This window comes from Gobius niger, assembly GCF_951799975.1.
Source record: "Gobius niger genome assembly, chromosome: 9".
Lineage (NCBI taxonomy): Eukaryota > Metazoa > Chordata > Actinopteri > Gobiiformes > Gobiidae > Gobius > Gobius niger.
The window spans coordinates 36425673-36443609 of NC_136860.1; the positions used below are offsets into that span (position 1 = coordinate 36425673).

General features: G+C 36.6%; 1 protein-coding gene across 1 annotated transcript in view; it reads right to left on the reverse strand.

The window, feature by feature from the left end:
• enox1 (ecto-NOX disulfide-thiol exchanger 1) overlaps positions 1-17937 on the reverse strand; it is a 162036-nt gene that overhangs the window by 65370 nt on the left and 78729 nt on the right. The window contains 1 exon segment of the mRNA XM_079563424.1: positions 506-611. Within this exon segment, the coding sequence (XP_079419550.1) occupies positions 506-515 (10 nt within the window). The 5' untranslated portion in view covers positions 516-611.

Genomic DNA, 17937 nt, shown 5'->3' on the forward strand with positions numbered 1-17937 from the left:
AAAGCCCCAAGATTCCTGTCATTAATCAGCTCTGACATGGTGGTTCTGGAGGCTCCGTCTGCGCTGTAGGTCCAGCCCATTGTTTCAAACGTTTTCCTGTCCGTAAATCTCCTCCTCTTCACTGTCTTTACAAAACTCTTAATGCATCCAAAGAAACACGTGGTATTTCCTCCTGCCTTTAGCGCTGTATTGATTAAACCGAACACGCATGTGGATAATCACCATCATGTAAACAAAGATGCGCCGCTTTTACGAAATGAATCCTGATCTTTCGACAGTTTCACTCAAATAAATAATAACTATAAAGTCACTGCGAGTCACTGAGAGTCATTGGCCTCAAGTCCAAGTTAAGTCTCGAGTCACAAACAGCAAGTCCCAAGTCAAGTCTTTTTGCAGCTTTGGTCAAGTCAGTCTCAAGTCCCGAAAATTGAGACTTTCTCGTCATGTGACTCGAGTCTCCCGCCTCTGCCACTTTCTGAGTTTTGTGTGTGTGTTGTTGACGTACCACTGGCCATAGCAGACGCTCCTGTGAGCTCCTCTCATCAGATCCTTCTGCAGAGCCCGGCCGTTACTGCTGAAACTTCATTCAAGGGAAGCCGCGGTGCCCAGTCCTGAACAGAGACGGGAAAACAGCTTAAAGTTTGGAACCGATAGAGCAAAACAGCGCAACAATCAGCCACGAAGAAGGTGAAATAACACACAGTTTGTGATTTCTCAGTAGGCAGCGCTTTGAACTTGACGCCGGTTTATAATGTCCAGGCCAAAACAGATGCAATAACACAGATTTATGAAGCGAAATCCACCGTCCAATTTCGAGCCCATTCAGAAGATAAACAAGAAACTTAGGGCGTGTTCAGACCTGCACTGTTTGCTCCACTTTAAACGGATCAGGGTTGGTTTTGAACGCTGCTCCGGATTCTTTATTCAGGTGTGAAACAAAAACAACAAACAATCAAAGAACCGAGACCCACTTCTTCAGGTGGTCTCGGTCCGGCTTCCAAACGGACTCTGGTCCAGTTCGCTCCAGGTGTGAAGATAAACCACTGTTGATCCGAAACAACTGCGGGAAACATGCGCCTTTTTGGGCTTAACAAGCCAACGTAGCAAAGCACCGTGAGAAAAGTTATCCCTTAGCGGCTGCTATCGCTAATACTAGATCGATACTACAAACAATGAGCCGTGGACAGACCTGGAGCTCCTGGATATTTGGGCAGATGCACAAACACAACTGCGTTCGTGTTTAGTGAGAAAATGAAGGAGGGGCTTCGAGCGTCTCCTGAACAGCCGCGGTCGTCGCAGCCGCGGTGTCAAAGTGGAAAAAACTTTGCCAAACTTAAATGAAAGCACGAGACGTATTAAAGAAAAGTGGATCAAGACCAACATGATAGAAACAAACATCTCAGACGACCCTTCATCTTTTTTGTCACTTTTTTGTTACTTTTTTTGTTACTTTTTTGCTGCATTTTTGTCACTTTTTTGTCACTTTTTTGTCACTTTTTTGTCACTTTTTTGTCACTTTTTTGTCACTTTTTTGCTGAATTTTGTCACTTTTTGTTACTTTTTTTGCTGCTTTTTTGTCACTTTTTTGTCACTTTTTTGTCACTTTTTTGTCACTTTTTTGCTGAATTTTGTCACTTTTTGTTACTTTTTTTGCTGCTTTTTTGTCACTTTTTTGTCACTTTTTTGCTGAATTTTGTCACTTTTTGTTACTTTTTTTGCTGCATTTTTGTCACTTTTTTGTCACTTTTTTGTCACTTTTTGTCACTTTTTTGCTGCATTTTTGTTGCGTTTTCATCCTCATTTTCTTGTAATTTTTTTGTCACTGTTTTAATGCTTTTTTGCCCCCCCAAGAAGCTATCATATTTTTGATGCATTTTTTTTTATGCACACAAAACTCCTCTTCCTCAGCTGCTCCGGTGAAGCTGAGGTTAAAGGTCAGTGGTTTAGCCTCTCACGTTTCTTTCATTATCACAGTAAGCGTCAAAATTTTCATTTTTATTTCATTTGTTGTGGTCGTTGCCGTCCAATGGGAGCCTCGATCGTCACTCACGTGTTTACAAAATATAGTTCTCTTGCAAAAAGTCCAGTCTGAACACGAACTGCACCAAACGGAAAAAAAAAGTTTGCTTCCGATCCGGAACAAACAAGCGAAGCAAAAGGACTTTTCTGGTCTGAATCCACCCTTAATCTGGATCAACTGGAGTGGAGCTGTCAGACATGTCCATCACTCTGAGCAGCTGTGGTCAGTCTGAAGAGTCACATGCAGAACATAATGAACAGAGACTGTCACACACACTGACACTGGACCCTCTGAGATGTTTGACCGTGAGGGCAGAGTCTCAGCGACGCATAAATATCAAGAGGAAGAACATTTTGCACCTGCCAATCTGACCCAAAACCTGCACATTTGCCTGTAGTGTCTCCCCTTTAGTTGTTCATATTTGAGTTTTCTCTCCACTGAAGTTGTTTGTTATGAACTCTGTCTCTTTCTTTAAACACATACATGTCACGGGGGTCCAGATCCGTGAGAACACTTCCTGTTTAACCACATCCTGCGGCGTTGGGGACGGCGCTCGTGTTTAGTCCAAGTGTCCCGACATTACAACTTTAATTTGCAGTAAATGTTTACAGATGTCTCTGAATGTCTGAGTGATGACAAACAGGACTCTGCAGAGCTGAGCGTCTCTGAACCACTTTGATTCAGAGGCATTAAATATGAATCACACGGGGACGTTTCAGCCCTGCTGCGTCAGCGTCTCAGATCGTCTCCACACACGAGCAAGGAGAGGCAGGAAAAAGCACGACTCATTTCTCACATAATTGACATAACATGGCCGACCATGTTATGTCAATGAGCATTTTTCTTCATCAATTTTTTATCACTTTTTTGTCACATTTTTGTCACATTTTGTCATTTTTTTTTCCACATTTTGTCATTTTTTCGTCCATTTTTTTCTGTCATTTTTTTTGGTCACTTTTTTGTAATTTTTTGTAAATTTTGGTCATTTTTTGGTCATTTTTTGGTCCATTTTTTCGTCATTTTTTTGTCACATTTTTGTAAATTTTTGTCATTTTTTTGTCACATTTTGTCATTTTTTTGTCACATTTTTGTCATTTTTTTGTCACATTTTTGTCATTTTTTTGTCACATTTTTGTCATTTTTTTGTCACATTTTTGTAATTTTTTGTCATTTTTTTGTCATTTTTTGTCACATTTTTGTAAATTTTTGTCACATTTGTCATTTTTTTGTCACATTTTGTCATTTTTTCGTCCATTTTTTCGTCATTTTTTTGTCACATTTTTGTAAATTTTTGTCATTTTTTTGTCATTTTTTGTCACATTTTTGTCATTTTTTTGTCACATTTTTGTCTTTTTTTGTCACATTTTTGTCACATTTTTGTCATTTTTTGTCACATTTTTGTCATTTTTTTGTCACATTTTTGTCTTTTTTTGTCACATTTTTGTCTTTTTTTTGTCACATTTTTGTCTTTTTTTGTCACATTTTTGTCATTTATTTTTGTCAACTGTTTTAATAAAAACATCCAAATCACTATCAAAACAAGGGTTACAGATGCGGATACTGAAACATGCTATTTATTTATTTTTGACGAAAAAATGACAAAATGTGACAAAAAAATGACAAAAAATTTATAAAAAATTGCTGAAAAAATGTCTCATTGACATAACATGGTCGGCACGGCAACAGTTTAAAATGGTTTACCTCTATCTATGTCACTTCCTGTCAGTGTCCAACAAGGAAGTGAAACTATAAACATCACAAAAAATGGCCAAACTAAAGAAAACTGGGCACAAACACAATGAAATACTACAACATGTCAGTTTAGTTTCATCACTTTCTCAAACACACTGATAAAAAGTACTAGTTTTGCTCAAAGAAATACTGAATCCTTAACCTCTTAACTCCCACCTGAACTGAGCACATTTTCTCCAGTTTGGCTTTACCCCAATCCAAAAGCTTCTGGAAAAAAGGTGAGAAAATAGCGACAAAACTGAGACGAAAACAATGATGGAAATGTGACAAAAAAGTGACGAAAAATATATGAAAAAGTGGCAAAAATGTCACAAGAAATTGACAAAAAATGGATGAAAAAAAAATAAATAAAAAAAATGACAAAAATGTGACAAAAAAATGATTAAAAAATTGACAAAAAATGGATGAAAAAAAAAGTGACAAAATGTGACAAAAAAATAACAAAAAATAACAAAAATATGACAAAAAAAATTATAAAAAATTGATGAAAAAAAACAAAAAAATAACAAAAAATAACAAAAATATGACAAAAAAAATTATAAAAAATTGATGAAAAAAAACAAAAAAACAAAACAAAAATGTGACAAAAAATGACAAAAAATGACCAAAAAATGACCAAAAAATGACCAAAAAATGACCAAAAAATGACCAAAAAATGACCAAAAAATGGATGAAAAATGGATGAAAAAATGACAAAAAAAATAACAAAAATGTGACAAAATGTGGCAAAAAAATAAAAAATAACAAAAATGTGACAAAAAAATAACAAAAAATTGATAAAAAATTGATGAAAAAAAACAAAAAAACAAAACAAAAATGTGACAAAAAATGACAAAAATGTGACAAAATGTGACAAAAAAATGATTAAAAATTGATGAAAAAAATGCCAAAAAAATGTGACAACAAAATTGACAAAAAAGTTACAAAAATGAGTTGAATACCAAAAAATGATGGAAAGAAAATCTGCAGACGTGAGGACAAAGATCCTCTCGGTTCAGGCGGGAGGTACGAGCCTAATAACAGGAGTGTGGATCCCTGTGTTGAGGGAAGTTGCCCCGTCACCGTAGGCCGGGTTCAGAGTGATGTCAGAGGGGGAAGCGAGGGGAAAACGAGCGGCGTGTTTAATATTCCGCTGGCGTCCGCGCTCTCCTCAGCTCCACTCACTCCTGACATGAGCAAATCATCCAGAACCGAGACACGTCCTGTTTTTATTAAAATTCAATCAAACAAAACCCCCCCCGCCGCCCACCGGAGTCACTGCAAAGACTGTACTGCGTATGCAAAGTACCATAATGGCTGTAGTATAAGTAGCAGTAGGATTAGTGGTGGTGTGTTGCTGATACCTGGAGATATTTGTTTTGTAATTCATGCAGTTCTTATGCTTGAAGAGTTTCGTGGCGCTAGGCTAATGCGAGGCTAGTGCATGTCTATGGTATCAGCTAGCCTGCATTAACAACAGTCATAAAGGCAGTTATAATAATGCCTTTATGTTTATGCCAGTTACTTACTACTGCTTTATTTCAATAGTATAATCTGATTAGTATTTACTAGGTACTTTAGGGTCAAGCAGGTTTGTTTAGGTCCGCCTCGGTCTGCGCTGCCCTTTAAGTGTTTTAACCTCTTAACTCCCGCCTGAACCGAGAGGATCTTTTTCCTCACGTCAGATTTCTTTTCCATCATTTTTTTGTTGGGTATTTAGCTCATATATGTAACTTTTATGTTATTTTTTGAATCACATTTTTGCAACATTTTTGTCATTTTTTTGTCATTTTTTTTGTCATTTTTTTGTCTTTTTTTGTCACATTTTTGTCATTTTTTGTCATTTTTTTGTCATTTTTTGTCACATTTTTGTCATTTTTTTGTCACATTTTTGTCATTTTTTTGTCAATTTTTTGTCATTTTTTGTCACATTTTTGTCACATTTTTGTCACATTTTTGTCACATTTTTGTCAATTTTTTGTCATTTTTTGTCACATTTTTGTCACATTTTTGTCACATTTTTGTCATTTTTTGTCACATTTTTGTCACATTTTTGTCATTTTTTGTCACATTTTTGTCACATTTTTTGTCACATTTTTGTCATTTTTTGTCACATTTTTGTCACATTTTTGTCACATTTTTGTCATTTTTTGTCACATTTTTGTCACTTTTTTGTCATTTTTTTGTCACATTTTTGTCATTTTTTTGTCAAATTTTATCACATTTTTATCAATTTTTTGTCATTTTTTGTCATTTTTTTGTCATTTTTTTTCTAATTTTTATCACATTTTGTCATTTTTTTGTCATTTTTTTGTCACATTTTTGAATCACATTTTTGACACATTTTTTGTAATTTTTGTGGTCAAATTTTTATCACATTTTTGTCTTTTTTTTCGTCGATTTTTCGTCAATTTCTTGTGACATTTTTGTCACTTTTTCATCAATTTTTCGTCCCTTTTTCATCAATGTTTTCTCACTTTTTTGTCACATTTCCATCATTGTTTTCGTCTCAGTTCTGTCACTATTTCCACACCTCTTTATTCCAGAAGCTTTTGGATTGGGGTAAAGCTGAACTGGAGAAAAAGTGCTGGGTTCCGGTGTGAGTTAAGGGGTTGATCTGATGTTTTTCACAGTTGAGAACATCCTGTTTCCTGCTCTAACCGTCCACAGACCACAGTGTCCTTAACGTTTCCTGCTCCGCCTCCAGGCAGACGTTGTAAATCAAAGACGTTTAGTTTCTGTTTGTCTCTGATTCAGTGCTGGGTTTCGCGGCTCGGTGGTTCGAATCCCGGCTGCAGACTGTCGTTGTGCTCTTGGCCAAGACACCTCGACCACCTCTGCATAACTGTGGGCGGTGATAGACTCTTAAAGGGATGTTTCAGGATGTCTGACATAGGGCCTCATTTCCTAGTTATCCAGAGTGTTGCTGATTTTTGGAGATTTTTTTTTGTAATTCATGCAGTTCTTATGTTTGAAGAGTTTCGTGGCGCTAGGCTAGTGCGAGGCTAGTGCATGTCTATGGTATCAGCTAGCCTGCATTAAAAACAGTCAGCTTTAATGTTTCACCTGACAAAATAAAGGCAGTTATAATAATGCCTTTATGTTAGCATTTATATTGGCATTATTGACTCCTCCAGTTACTTACTACTACTTTATTTCGATAGTATATTCTGATTAGTATTTACTAGGTACTTTAGGGTCAAGCAGGTTTATTTAGGTCCGCCTCGGTCTGCGCTGCCCTTTAAGTGTTTTAACCTCTTAACTCCCGCCTGAACCGAGAGGATCTTTTTCCTCACGTCAGATTTTCTTTCCATCATTTTTTTGTTGGGTATTTAGCTCATTTATGTAGCTTTTCTGTTATTTTTTGAATCACATTTTTGCAACATTTTTGTCATTTTTTTGTCACATTTTTTGTCACATTTTTTGTCATTTTTTGTCAATTTTTTTGTCATTTTTTGTCATTTTTTTTGTCATTTTTTTGTCATTTTTGTAATTTTTTTGTCAAATTTTATCACATTTTTCATCAATTTTTTGTCATTTTTGTCACATTTTTGAAACTTTTTTGTCATTTTTTTGTCACATTTTTGTCACATTTTTGTCATTTTTTTGTCATTTTTTTTGTCATTTTTTTGTCACATTTTTGTCATTTTTTGTCACATTTTTATCAATTTTCTGTCATTTTTTGTCATTTTTTTGTAATTTTTTTTTCAAATTTTTATCACATTTTGTCAATTTTTTGTCCTTTTTTTGTCACATTTTTGACACATTTTTTGTAATTTTTGTGGTCACATTTTCATCAAATTTTTGTCTTTTTTTCGTCGATTTTTCGTCAATTTCTTGTGACATTTTTGCCACTTTTTAATCAATTTTTCGTCACTTTTTCATCAATGTTTTCTCACTTTTTTCTCACATTTCCATCATTGTTTTCGTCTCAGTTCTGTCACTATTTCCACACCTCTTTTCCCCAGAAGCTTTTGGATTGGGGTAAAGCCGAACTGGAGAAAAAGTGCTGGGTTCCGGTGTGAGTTAAGGGGTTAACATGATGTTTTTCACAGTTGAGAACATCCTGTTTCCTGCTCTAACGTCCACAGACCACAGTGTCCTTAACGTTTCCTGCTCCGCCTCCAGGCAGACGTTTAGTTTCTGTTTGTCTCTGATTCAGCGCTGTTTTCGCGTCTCTCAGTGAAACCTGCGTCGCCGGTTTCTCTGGTGTGAAATGGGGCTTGGCAGAAAGTCTTTATGAAAAACCCACACTCGGCTCAGTTCAGACGCTCCGTTTTACACGTAATGTTCATGTTTGTGGATGTAATGTAGCGGCGCACAGGTGCTTCAGGAGAACATTAGGAGGAGCGCAGACACCAGCAGACTCCAGCAGACGCCAGGGCAGACGCCAGAGCAGACGCCAGAGCAGACAACAGGGCAGACAACAGGGCAGACGCCAGCGCAGACAACAGGGCAGACAACAGGGCAGACAACAGGGCAGACGCCAGAGCAGACGCCAGAGCAGACTCCAGCAGACTCCAGCAGACGCCAGAGCAGACAACAGGGCAGACGCCAGCGCAGACAACAGGGCAGACAACAGGGCAGACAACAGGGCAGACGCCAGACAACAGGGCAGACAACAGGGCAGACAACAGGGCAGACGCCAGCGCAGACAACAGCGCAGACAACAGGGCAGACAACAGGGCAGACGCCAGCGCAGACAACAGCGCAGACAACAGGGCAGACAACAGGGCAGACAACAGGGCAGACGCCAGAGCAGACGCCAGAGCAGACACACGTGTCGTCTTAAAGGGACAGGCCACCGTTTTTCCATAATGAGATATGTTCTTACCTGAGCTGTGACGAGTTCTTTAGGACCTGTCTGATCTTCAGTCACGTAAACACAGCGCAGACGGCGTTAGCATTTAGCCTCTCCCTCTCTCCTCTATAGCTCCAAAACAGGTCAAGATAGAAGCTACCAAGCTCTTCCACGTTTCCCCTATTTAAATATGGTTACGTGAAGTGTTCCACTACAAAGTATAATTACACACAATTAAACAATGTGGATTTTCTAAGCGGATAAAAGGGGGGACTATATTGTAAGGAGTAATAATACCAGGAGTAGTTCGAAGTCCGGCGCAGTAATCTTCACTTTACTGTGCGGATGCCAAATAAAAAAAAAATTGACAAAAAACGGACAAAAAAATGACAAAAAAATGACAAAAAATGACCAAAAAAATTACCAAAAATTACAAGAAAATGACAAAAAATAACAAAAAATTGACAAAAAAATGACCAAAAAATGACAAAAAACTGATTAAAAAATGACAAAAAAATGACAAAAAAAGGGAAAAAAATGACAAAAAAATGACAAAAAATTGACAAAAAAATGACAAAAAACGACAAAAAATGACAAAAAATGACAAAAAAACCCCAAGTTCGAAATCCGCGCAATAATCTTCACTTTACTGTGCGGATGCCAAATTACTCCTGGTATTATTACGCCTTACAATATAGTCCCCCCTTTTATCCGCTTAGAAAATCCACATTGTTTAATTGTGTGTAATTATACTTTGTAGTGGAACACTTCACGTAACCATATTTAAATAGGGGAAACGTGTTTAGTCCGGGTTTAGTCCTGGTTTAGTCCTGGTTTAGACCTGGTTTAGACCTGGTTTAGTCCTGGTTTAGTCCTGGTTTAGTCCAGGTTTAGTCCTGGTTTAGTCCAGGTTTAGTCCTGGTTTAGTCCCGGTTTAGTCCTGGTTTAGTCCGGGTTTAGTCCCGGTTTAGTCCCGGTTTAGTCCTGGTTTAGTCCTGGTTTAGACCTGGTTTAGACCTGGTTTAGACCTGGTTTAGTCCTGGTTTAGTCCTGGTTTAGTCCTGGTTTAGTCCCGGTTTAGTCCCGGTTTAGTCCTGGTTTAGTCCGGGTTTAGTCCTGGTCCTCTGGGTGTTTCTGCTCAGTTTCACTCTCCATGAAACATTCATGTGTGAAGTGTGTCCTGTTTATTATTCATGAGTTCACTTGACTTCGCTGCATGATTCACGGCGCCGCATTTGTGCCGCTAGCATTAGCATTAGCATTAGCATTAGCATACACACACTGCAGTGTGAGTGAAGCTGATCTGACACACAGGGAACGTTTGCACACTGATTTTCAGCCACGAACGAGTTGATCTTGAAAAAAGTGTTAATTTTTTGCCAGAACTCATTTAGGTTCTGTCCGAGCGGTGAAGGAGAAGTTCCAGATGGATTCTCGTGTGTTTGCAAATTCACGAATACCAATGTTTTACATCACATTTACCCCAATCCAGAAGCTTCTGGAAAAAAGCTGTGAAAAGAGCAACAAAACTGCGACGAAAACAATGATGGAAATGTGACAAAATGACAAAAATGTGACAAAAATGTGATAAAAACGTGACAAAAAAATGACTAATTTTTTTTTTTTAAATGACAAAAAAATGACAAAAATGTGACAAAAAACGGACGAAAAAATGACAAAAAATGACAAAAGTGTGACAAAAAAATTGATAAATAAATGGATGAAAAATGACAAAAAATATGACAAAAAATGTAACAAAAAATGACAAAAAAATGAAAAAAAAATGAAAAAAATAATAAAAAAAAATGACAAAAAAATGTAAAAAAAAATGAAAAAAAAATGAAAAAAAAAATGACAAAAGTGTGACAAAAAATGGATAAAAAAATGGATGAAAAATGACAAAAAAATTACAAAAAAATTACTAAAAAATTACTAAAAAATGACAAAAATCTGACAAAAATGTGACAAAAAAATTACAAAAAAATTACAAAAAACGGACAAAAAACGGACAAAAAAATGACAAAAAATGACAAAAAAATGACAAAAAGGTGAAATTTTATTGGACAAAACAATTTCAAAATTTGACAAAAAATGACAATAAAGTTACAAAAATGATTTGAATACCCAACAAAAAAATGATGGAAAAAAAATGTGATGCCGTGAGGAAAAAGATGCTCTCGGTTCCGGCGGGAGGTAAGAGGTTAATAAAAACAATAGAACATAAACATAAACACGAGTGTCTTTGTTTTGTTTTGACGTTTCATGAACCAGATGAGTGAGCGCTCAGAGTGTGAGGCCTGTCCCGCCTCATTCACGCCTGCAGCTGTTTGGTCATCAGAGAACGGCCCGGACACAAAGCCTGTCTCTCTCATTACCAAAGCCATTTCTCACCGAGCGCGACGTGTGAGAATAAACTGCACCAGGGCATTTCACGACACGGCGGATAATCTCAGTCTGACAGAGGAAACACACGAGGAGAGAACACGGAGCTCAGGGAGAGGAGTCGGAAATAAAAGGAACTGAGAACACGGAGCTCAGGGAGAGGAGTCGGAAATAAGAGGAACTGCACTGACCCTGGTTTAGTCACGATCAAAACAACATCGTGTCTTTTCCTCCATGTGTGAAAAAGACCTTCAGAAAAAGCAACATTTTTTTTTTTTTTTAGCGACATTCCCATCATTCCCATCAAAAATGTACAAAAAATTGATGAAAAAATGACAAAAATGTGACAAAAAATGACAGAAATGTGACAAAAAATGACAAAAAACAGACAAAAAAATGACGAAAATTGGACAAAAATCGGACAAAAGAAATGACAAACATCGGACAAAAATGACCACAAAAAATTGACGAAAATGTGACAAAAAATGACAAAAATCTGACAAAAAACTGATGAAAAAATGACAAAAATCTGTCAAAAAATGCCAATGTAATGTTACACTTCAATAAAAAAAATTGATCACAAAAAAAAAAATCTGTCAAAAAATGACAAAAATCTGACAAAAAACTGACGAAAAATTGACAAAAATCTGACAAAAAATGACAAAAATGGGACAAAAAATGACAAAAATCTGACAAAAAATGACAAAAAATGACAAAAAAGTGACAAAAAAATGACAAAAAATGACAAAAAAATGACAAAAATCTGACAAAAAAATGACGAAAAAATTACCAAAATCTGACAAAAAATGACAAAAATGTGACGAAAAAATTACCAAAATCTGACAAAATGAGTTGAATAAAAGGAACTGCACTGACCCTGGTTTAGTCACGATCAAAACAACATTGTGTCTTTTCCTCCATGTGTGAAAAAGACCTTCAGAAAAAGCAACATTTTTTTTTTTTTTAGCGACATTCCCATCATTCCCATCAAAAATATACAAAAAATGGATGAAAAAATGACAAAAATGTGACAAAAATGACAAAAAACAGACAAAAAAATGTAGAAAAAATGACAAAAAACGGACAAAAGAAATGACAAACATCGGACAAAAAATGACCACAAAAAATTTACAAAAATGTGACAAAAAACTGATGAAAAAATGACCAAAATCTGACAAAAATGTGACAAAAAACTGACAAAAAATTGACAAAAATCTGACAAAAAATGACAAAAATCTGACAAAAAATTACCACAAACAATTGACGAAAATGTGACAAACTGACAAAAAAAATGACCAAAATCTGACAAAAAATGACAAAAAATGACAAAAAAGTGACAAAAAAATGACAAAAAATGACAAAAAAATGACAAAAAATGACAAAAATCTGACAAAAAATGATAAAAAATGACAAAAATCTGACAAAAAATGACAAAAAATGACAAAAAATGACAAAAATCTGACAAAAAATGACAAAAAATGACAAAAATCTGACAAAAAAGTGACAAAAAAGTGACAAAAAAATGACAAAAAAATGACAAAAATGTTACAAAATGAGTTGAATAAAAGGAACTGCACTGACCCTGGTTTAGTCACGATCAAAACAACATCGTGGCTTTTCCTCCATGTGTGAAAAAGACCTTCAGAAAGAGCAACATTTAGCGACATTCTTATCATTCGGGAAACGCTGCGACGCCAAATCCATAAATCTCTGTGTCAAACGGGCGTTTTTCGCTGCTGTAAAAAAGCTGCGAAAAACAGCCAATCAGATGGTGAGCTCCCAGAGGCTGCATCCAAACGTCAAACTAGAGTTAAAAGTCCTCACTTAAACCCAGAATAAAACTGTAAAACTAAATGCATTCATTGTGGAAGTGTGGGATCTGATCACTGGTGCTGGACCAGGCTGAAAGGAGCAGCGTTTTTATAGAAACTTACGAATATGCGTGTTAGCTTAGCGCCAGGGCCGGACTGGCCATCGGGAGATTCGGGAGTTTTCCTGGGGGGCCGACGTACTTTTGGGCCGGATGGGCCAATCACACTGAAATAAGGCCCATAATACCTGACACCGGCCCACCATTAACGGGAAAAGTCATCAGAATTTCTGTCATTACATTTATGCAATTACACAACTCCTCCACTAGGGGGATGTGACGCCTTTCTTGAGTCATGGTTCCCAGATAATCTGGTATAATGAGCGATGGGCCTCTGGGACATAACACTCATGCCCCTCACACTGTGAATATAAGAGGAAATAGTTTATTGTAGCTCCCTCCAGGACCCACAGAACCTCAGACCTCCATTTTTATACATTTTAGACAAATGTTTGCAAAGAAGTGCATGCTGGGAGTTGTCAGGTGACTCGTTGTCAGTGCAGTTTGTAAATCTTCTAGTTTCCATTGAAAGAATTTACAAAGTTTGGCCTTTTTGGGATTTCTATCCTCACTCCACACCTCATGAACTCTGTGGTGAGTTTTACCGTTTCATCTTCATCTACAGTCGGATCATGTGGTTGGTTTTGAGAAGTTTATTTGTGTTGCAGTCGCGAGTGGAACTTCATTAACGGAACGCACATTTTAAGATTGTTAAGTAATTTTACAAAAGTTCCTTCAAGTTATAAATGACAAGATTAAAGTGTTGAGTCTCTGAGGGGTTAGTTTGAATTCAGCAGAAACAAAATGAAACCATTGTCCTCGATTCGTAGCTTATACTGTTTTAGTTTTGCTCATCACCTCCACTATTGCATTGAATATGACTGTGTTTTTTTTTTTTGAGGGCCGGTCTTGACTCAAAAGTCCCGGGCCGATTTTTTCTGCCAGTCCAGCCTGCTTAGCGCTCCCTCATTTCAATGGGTTAGCCTAGCCTAGCGGCGTCCATTGGTTTACATGTATCAGTTAGCATCGGACATTGAGCTGTTGTTTCTCCTAAAACATTCAACAAAATTAAATGATCCCAAGCTCAACTGTGTATGTAGTGTGAGAACAGTGCAGCAGCGGAAAAAAAACACGCTGAATTTTGTTCAATATGGTGGTGAAATACGGATGAAAAAAATTCAGATACATAAATTCAGTGTATAAAAAACACCTTGATAATAAAAACACAAATTAACCTTCATACAAATCTAAAAGCTAAAAAGAAAAGCATCAAAATAGCGAGAAAAAGAGGATGAAAAGTCAATGACAACATGAGAAAAACACGACAAAAAATGATAGAAAAAATAATTTCAAAAACAACATAAATGTGACAAAAATGTGGCGACGCGACGAAAAGTTTCCATCACTTTTGTAGGTCTTAGCTTTCAAATGAGGCGTTACATTGTTGCTCTCCAGTCGAGAAGCTTTTAGATTTGGGTAAAGCCCAGTATAAAAAAACATGAATCTAAAAGGAGTTCCGTGGAGTATGGTGCACCACAAGGGTCAGTTTTGGGACCATTATTATTTATTATTTATATGAATGATTTTGCTTCTGTTTCTACGACCGCCTTTCCCGCTCTTTCTGCTGATGATGCCGATCAAAAAAACAATAATAAAAAGCCGAACTGGGGAAAATGCCCTCGTTAGTGTTAAGGCGGGGGGTCAGAGGTCAAAATATGTATTTGTGGAAGTCACAGTTACGCTGATTTGGGTCCAGGGCTGTTTTTCAGTCCCAGTCCGGCCCTGAGCACCATCACTGTAAAGAGTTCATATTCACTAACTTTTCTTTAGGGAATCTGAGGTTTTATTCTCGATGTTAGTTCCACTGTGAGGACAGGGGTTCGTGAGCAGAGGTGTCTTTCCGCTCGAGCTCAGATCTCACCTCTGCATGCAACGGCTCCCGCCTACATACTGCATTATTCAGCCCTGGTAAACTATATTTGGACACATTTTTACCTACAGCTTCACATTATGCCATTAGGCTTCAGTGATCTGGGGGGGTCTGTGGATGTGAGGGGTCTTCAGTGATCTGGGGGGGTCTGTGGATGTGAGGGGTCTTCAGTGATCTGGGGGGGTCTGTGGATGTGAGGGGTCTTCAGTGATCTGGGGGGGGGTCTGTGGATGTGAGGGGTCTTCAGTGATCTGGGGGGCCTTCCTCAACAACTGAGCGACTGTAAAGTTCAGGCAGAGGGGTTTGATTTTTGAGGCCTGAGTGATGATGCGTGAGAGTTTGGATTTGGATTTAACTGTCAGCTTTTAGATTTGGGTAATGCCAATCAGGTTGAAATGTGCTTAGAGGTTAAGAGGTTAAACTAATCCAAACTAACCCTTATCCTAGCCTTAAAGCAGTACTAAGTAACTCTTCCCCCTAGAGGCCATAAGCGCAACTGCAAGTGTCGCAGCAAGTTACGATTTTTTAACTTATTAATTGTCTTGGAGAGTAAACACTACGCTGACAGGAAAGGCGAAGGGACAGAGGGTTACTGTGCATCCAATTATACAATGGAAATATTTGTGGCAAAAAACATTAAAAAAAATGACAAAAAAGTGACAAAAAATGACAAAAAAGTGACAAAAAATGACAAAAAATGACAAAAAAATGACAAAAAAAGTGACGAGAAAAATGACAAAAATGTGACAAAAAAATGACAAAAATGTGACAAAAATGTGACAAAAAAATGACAAAAATGTGACAAAAAATGACAAAAAAAGACAAAAAAAGACAAAAAAAGACAAAAAAAGACAAAAAATGACAAAAAAAGACAAAAAAAGACAAAAAAATGACAAAAATGTGACAAAAAAGTGACAAAAAAATGACATAAAAAATGACAAAAATGTGACAAAAATGTGACAAAAAATAACAAAAAAATGACAAAAATGTGACAAAAAAATGACAAAAATGTGACAAAAAATAACAAAAAAATGACAAAAATGTGACAAAAAAATGACAAAAATGTGACAAAAAAAGACAAAAAAAGACAAAAAAAGACAAAAAAAGACAAAAAAATGACAAAAATGTGACAAAAAAGTGACAAAAAAATGACAAAAATGTGACAAAAAAATGACAAAAATGTCTTGCCACAATCGGCCTAAATTGTGAACGTAGCATAAGTCCTCGATGGAAAAAGTAAATATGCGACTGCGGTGGAGTTCAGAGGAAACACTTCAACACAATTAAAGAGAATAACTTGTTTAGCTGTATTTACTGAAACGTTTGCAGTCTGTGTTCAATATGTCCAGAACAAAAAGAAAACGTATTCAAATGTGCCTCATCAAGCAAATGTAGAAAAGCTTTGACTTGGAAAGGGCTGGTGAGCTCGTGGCTGGAGAGGTTAATGAAAACTTTCACTTCAAACTTTGCCCTATCAGTTTATTTACTGGCGCTGTTTGTGACTCTACAGACCAGGTGGTTCTCTTTGGAGACGAGTGATGGTGAGCTCGGATTCGATACGACACGGTAGCGCAGCGGTTAGCGCTCGTGCCTCACAGCTCGAAAGGTCCCAGGTTCGATTCCCACCTGGACGGGGCCTTTCTGTGAGGAGTTTGCATTTTTTTTCCCGTGGTAGGTTATAAAAACATGTGCAATAGGTTAATCCTCCAGGTGTTTCTGCCTCCACATCAGTGTTAATTTCGTCGACTCAAATATTTAGTCTTAATTTTAGTCAAAGTGATTTTTTTGTGACTAAAATTGGACTAAAACTAAATTGAAAGTTTCTCATGAGACTAAAACTGTGACTAAAACGTCCAGATATTTGAGTCGACTAAAATGAGACTAAATAAAAATGAAAAGGAGAGACTAAAATCATCCAAACTTGTATTGAGCGTCTGAAAGAGCCTCAGATCATGTTTAAAGGATCAGCTCTGAGCTTTGTTCATGTGGAGCAGAAACATGAAGCAGAGGAACAACATTAAACATGATTAGAATCAATATTATCAATGTAAAGTCCACTCAATTAGTCTCAAATTTACTTGCAATTTTAGTCGACTAAAACTAGAGTAAAAATGGGGATGAAATTTTCTTTTTTTGTCACATTTTGTTTTTTTTATCATTTATTTTTCATTTTTTTTCTTTTTTTTGTCATTTTTTTGTCACATTTTTGTCATTTTTTTGGTCATTTTTTGTCTTTTTTTTAATCATTTTTTTGTCTTTTTTTTGTCATTTTTTGTCACATTTTTTTCATTTTTTTGGTCATTTTTTGTCTTTTTTTTCATTTTTTTTTCATTTTTTTGTCACATTTTTTTTAATTTTTTAGTTTTTTTTTTTTTTTTGTCTTTTTTTGTCATTTTTTGGCCAATTTTTTTGTCATTTTTTTGGAGAGACTAAAATCATCCAAACTTGTATTGAGCGTCTGAAAGAGCCTTAGATCATGTAAATTCTCTGCTAAAGGATCAGCTCTGAGCTTTGTTCATGTGGAGCAGAAACATGAAGCAGAGGAACAACATTAAATATGATTATAATCAATATCATCAATGTAAAGTCGACTATTTTGTCCTAAATTCAGTCGACTAAATTTACTTGCAATTTTAGTCGACTAAAACTAGACTAAAATTGAAGACATTTTTTTGACTAAAAATAGACTAAAATGGAATTACATTTTCGTCAAAAGACTAAGACTAAGACTAAATTAAAATATGTTGTCAAAATGAACACTGCTCCACATCATGGAGATGGGTCCCCAAGCGCCAGCCCCTCCTTCAGATCGCCCCATGTGACACTGAGGATGGATCAAATGCAGAGAACAAATGTCTCCACAGAGATGAATAAAGTATGACTTAACTTTACTGACTGGGAGCCTACAGCCTGTTCAAGCCCCGCTGAATCGCAGCCCTACTGTGGACATTTCAATATGAACTGGTTTTCACATCGGTCTCAAGAAAAAACATCACTGGGAAGATTATTTGTGTTCTTTTGTGTGACATTTGCTGGGATTTCTGCTGTAAACTCCAAACAGAACAACATCCTCCAACTGCACTGCACAAACTGCAACCGGCGCAACTGCAGCGAATGTAAATATTTTTCAGTTTGTAGTATTTTCAATTTTTCACCCTTTATTGCAGTTCCTCGCACTTCTCTGACATAATAAACTGGAAGAG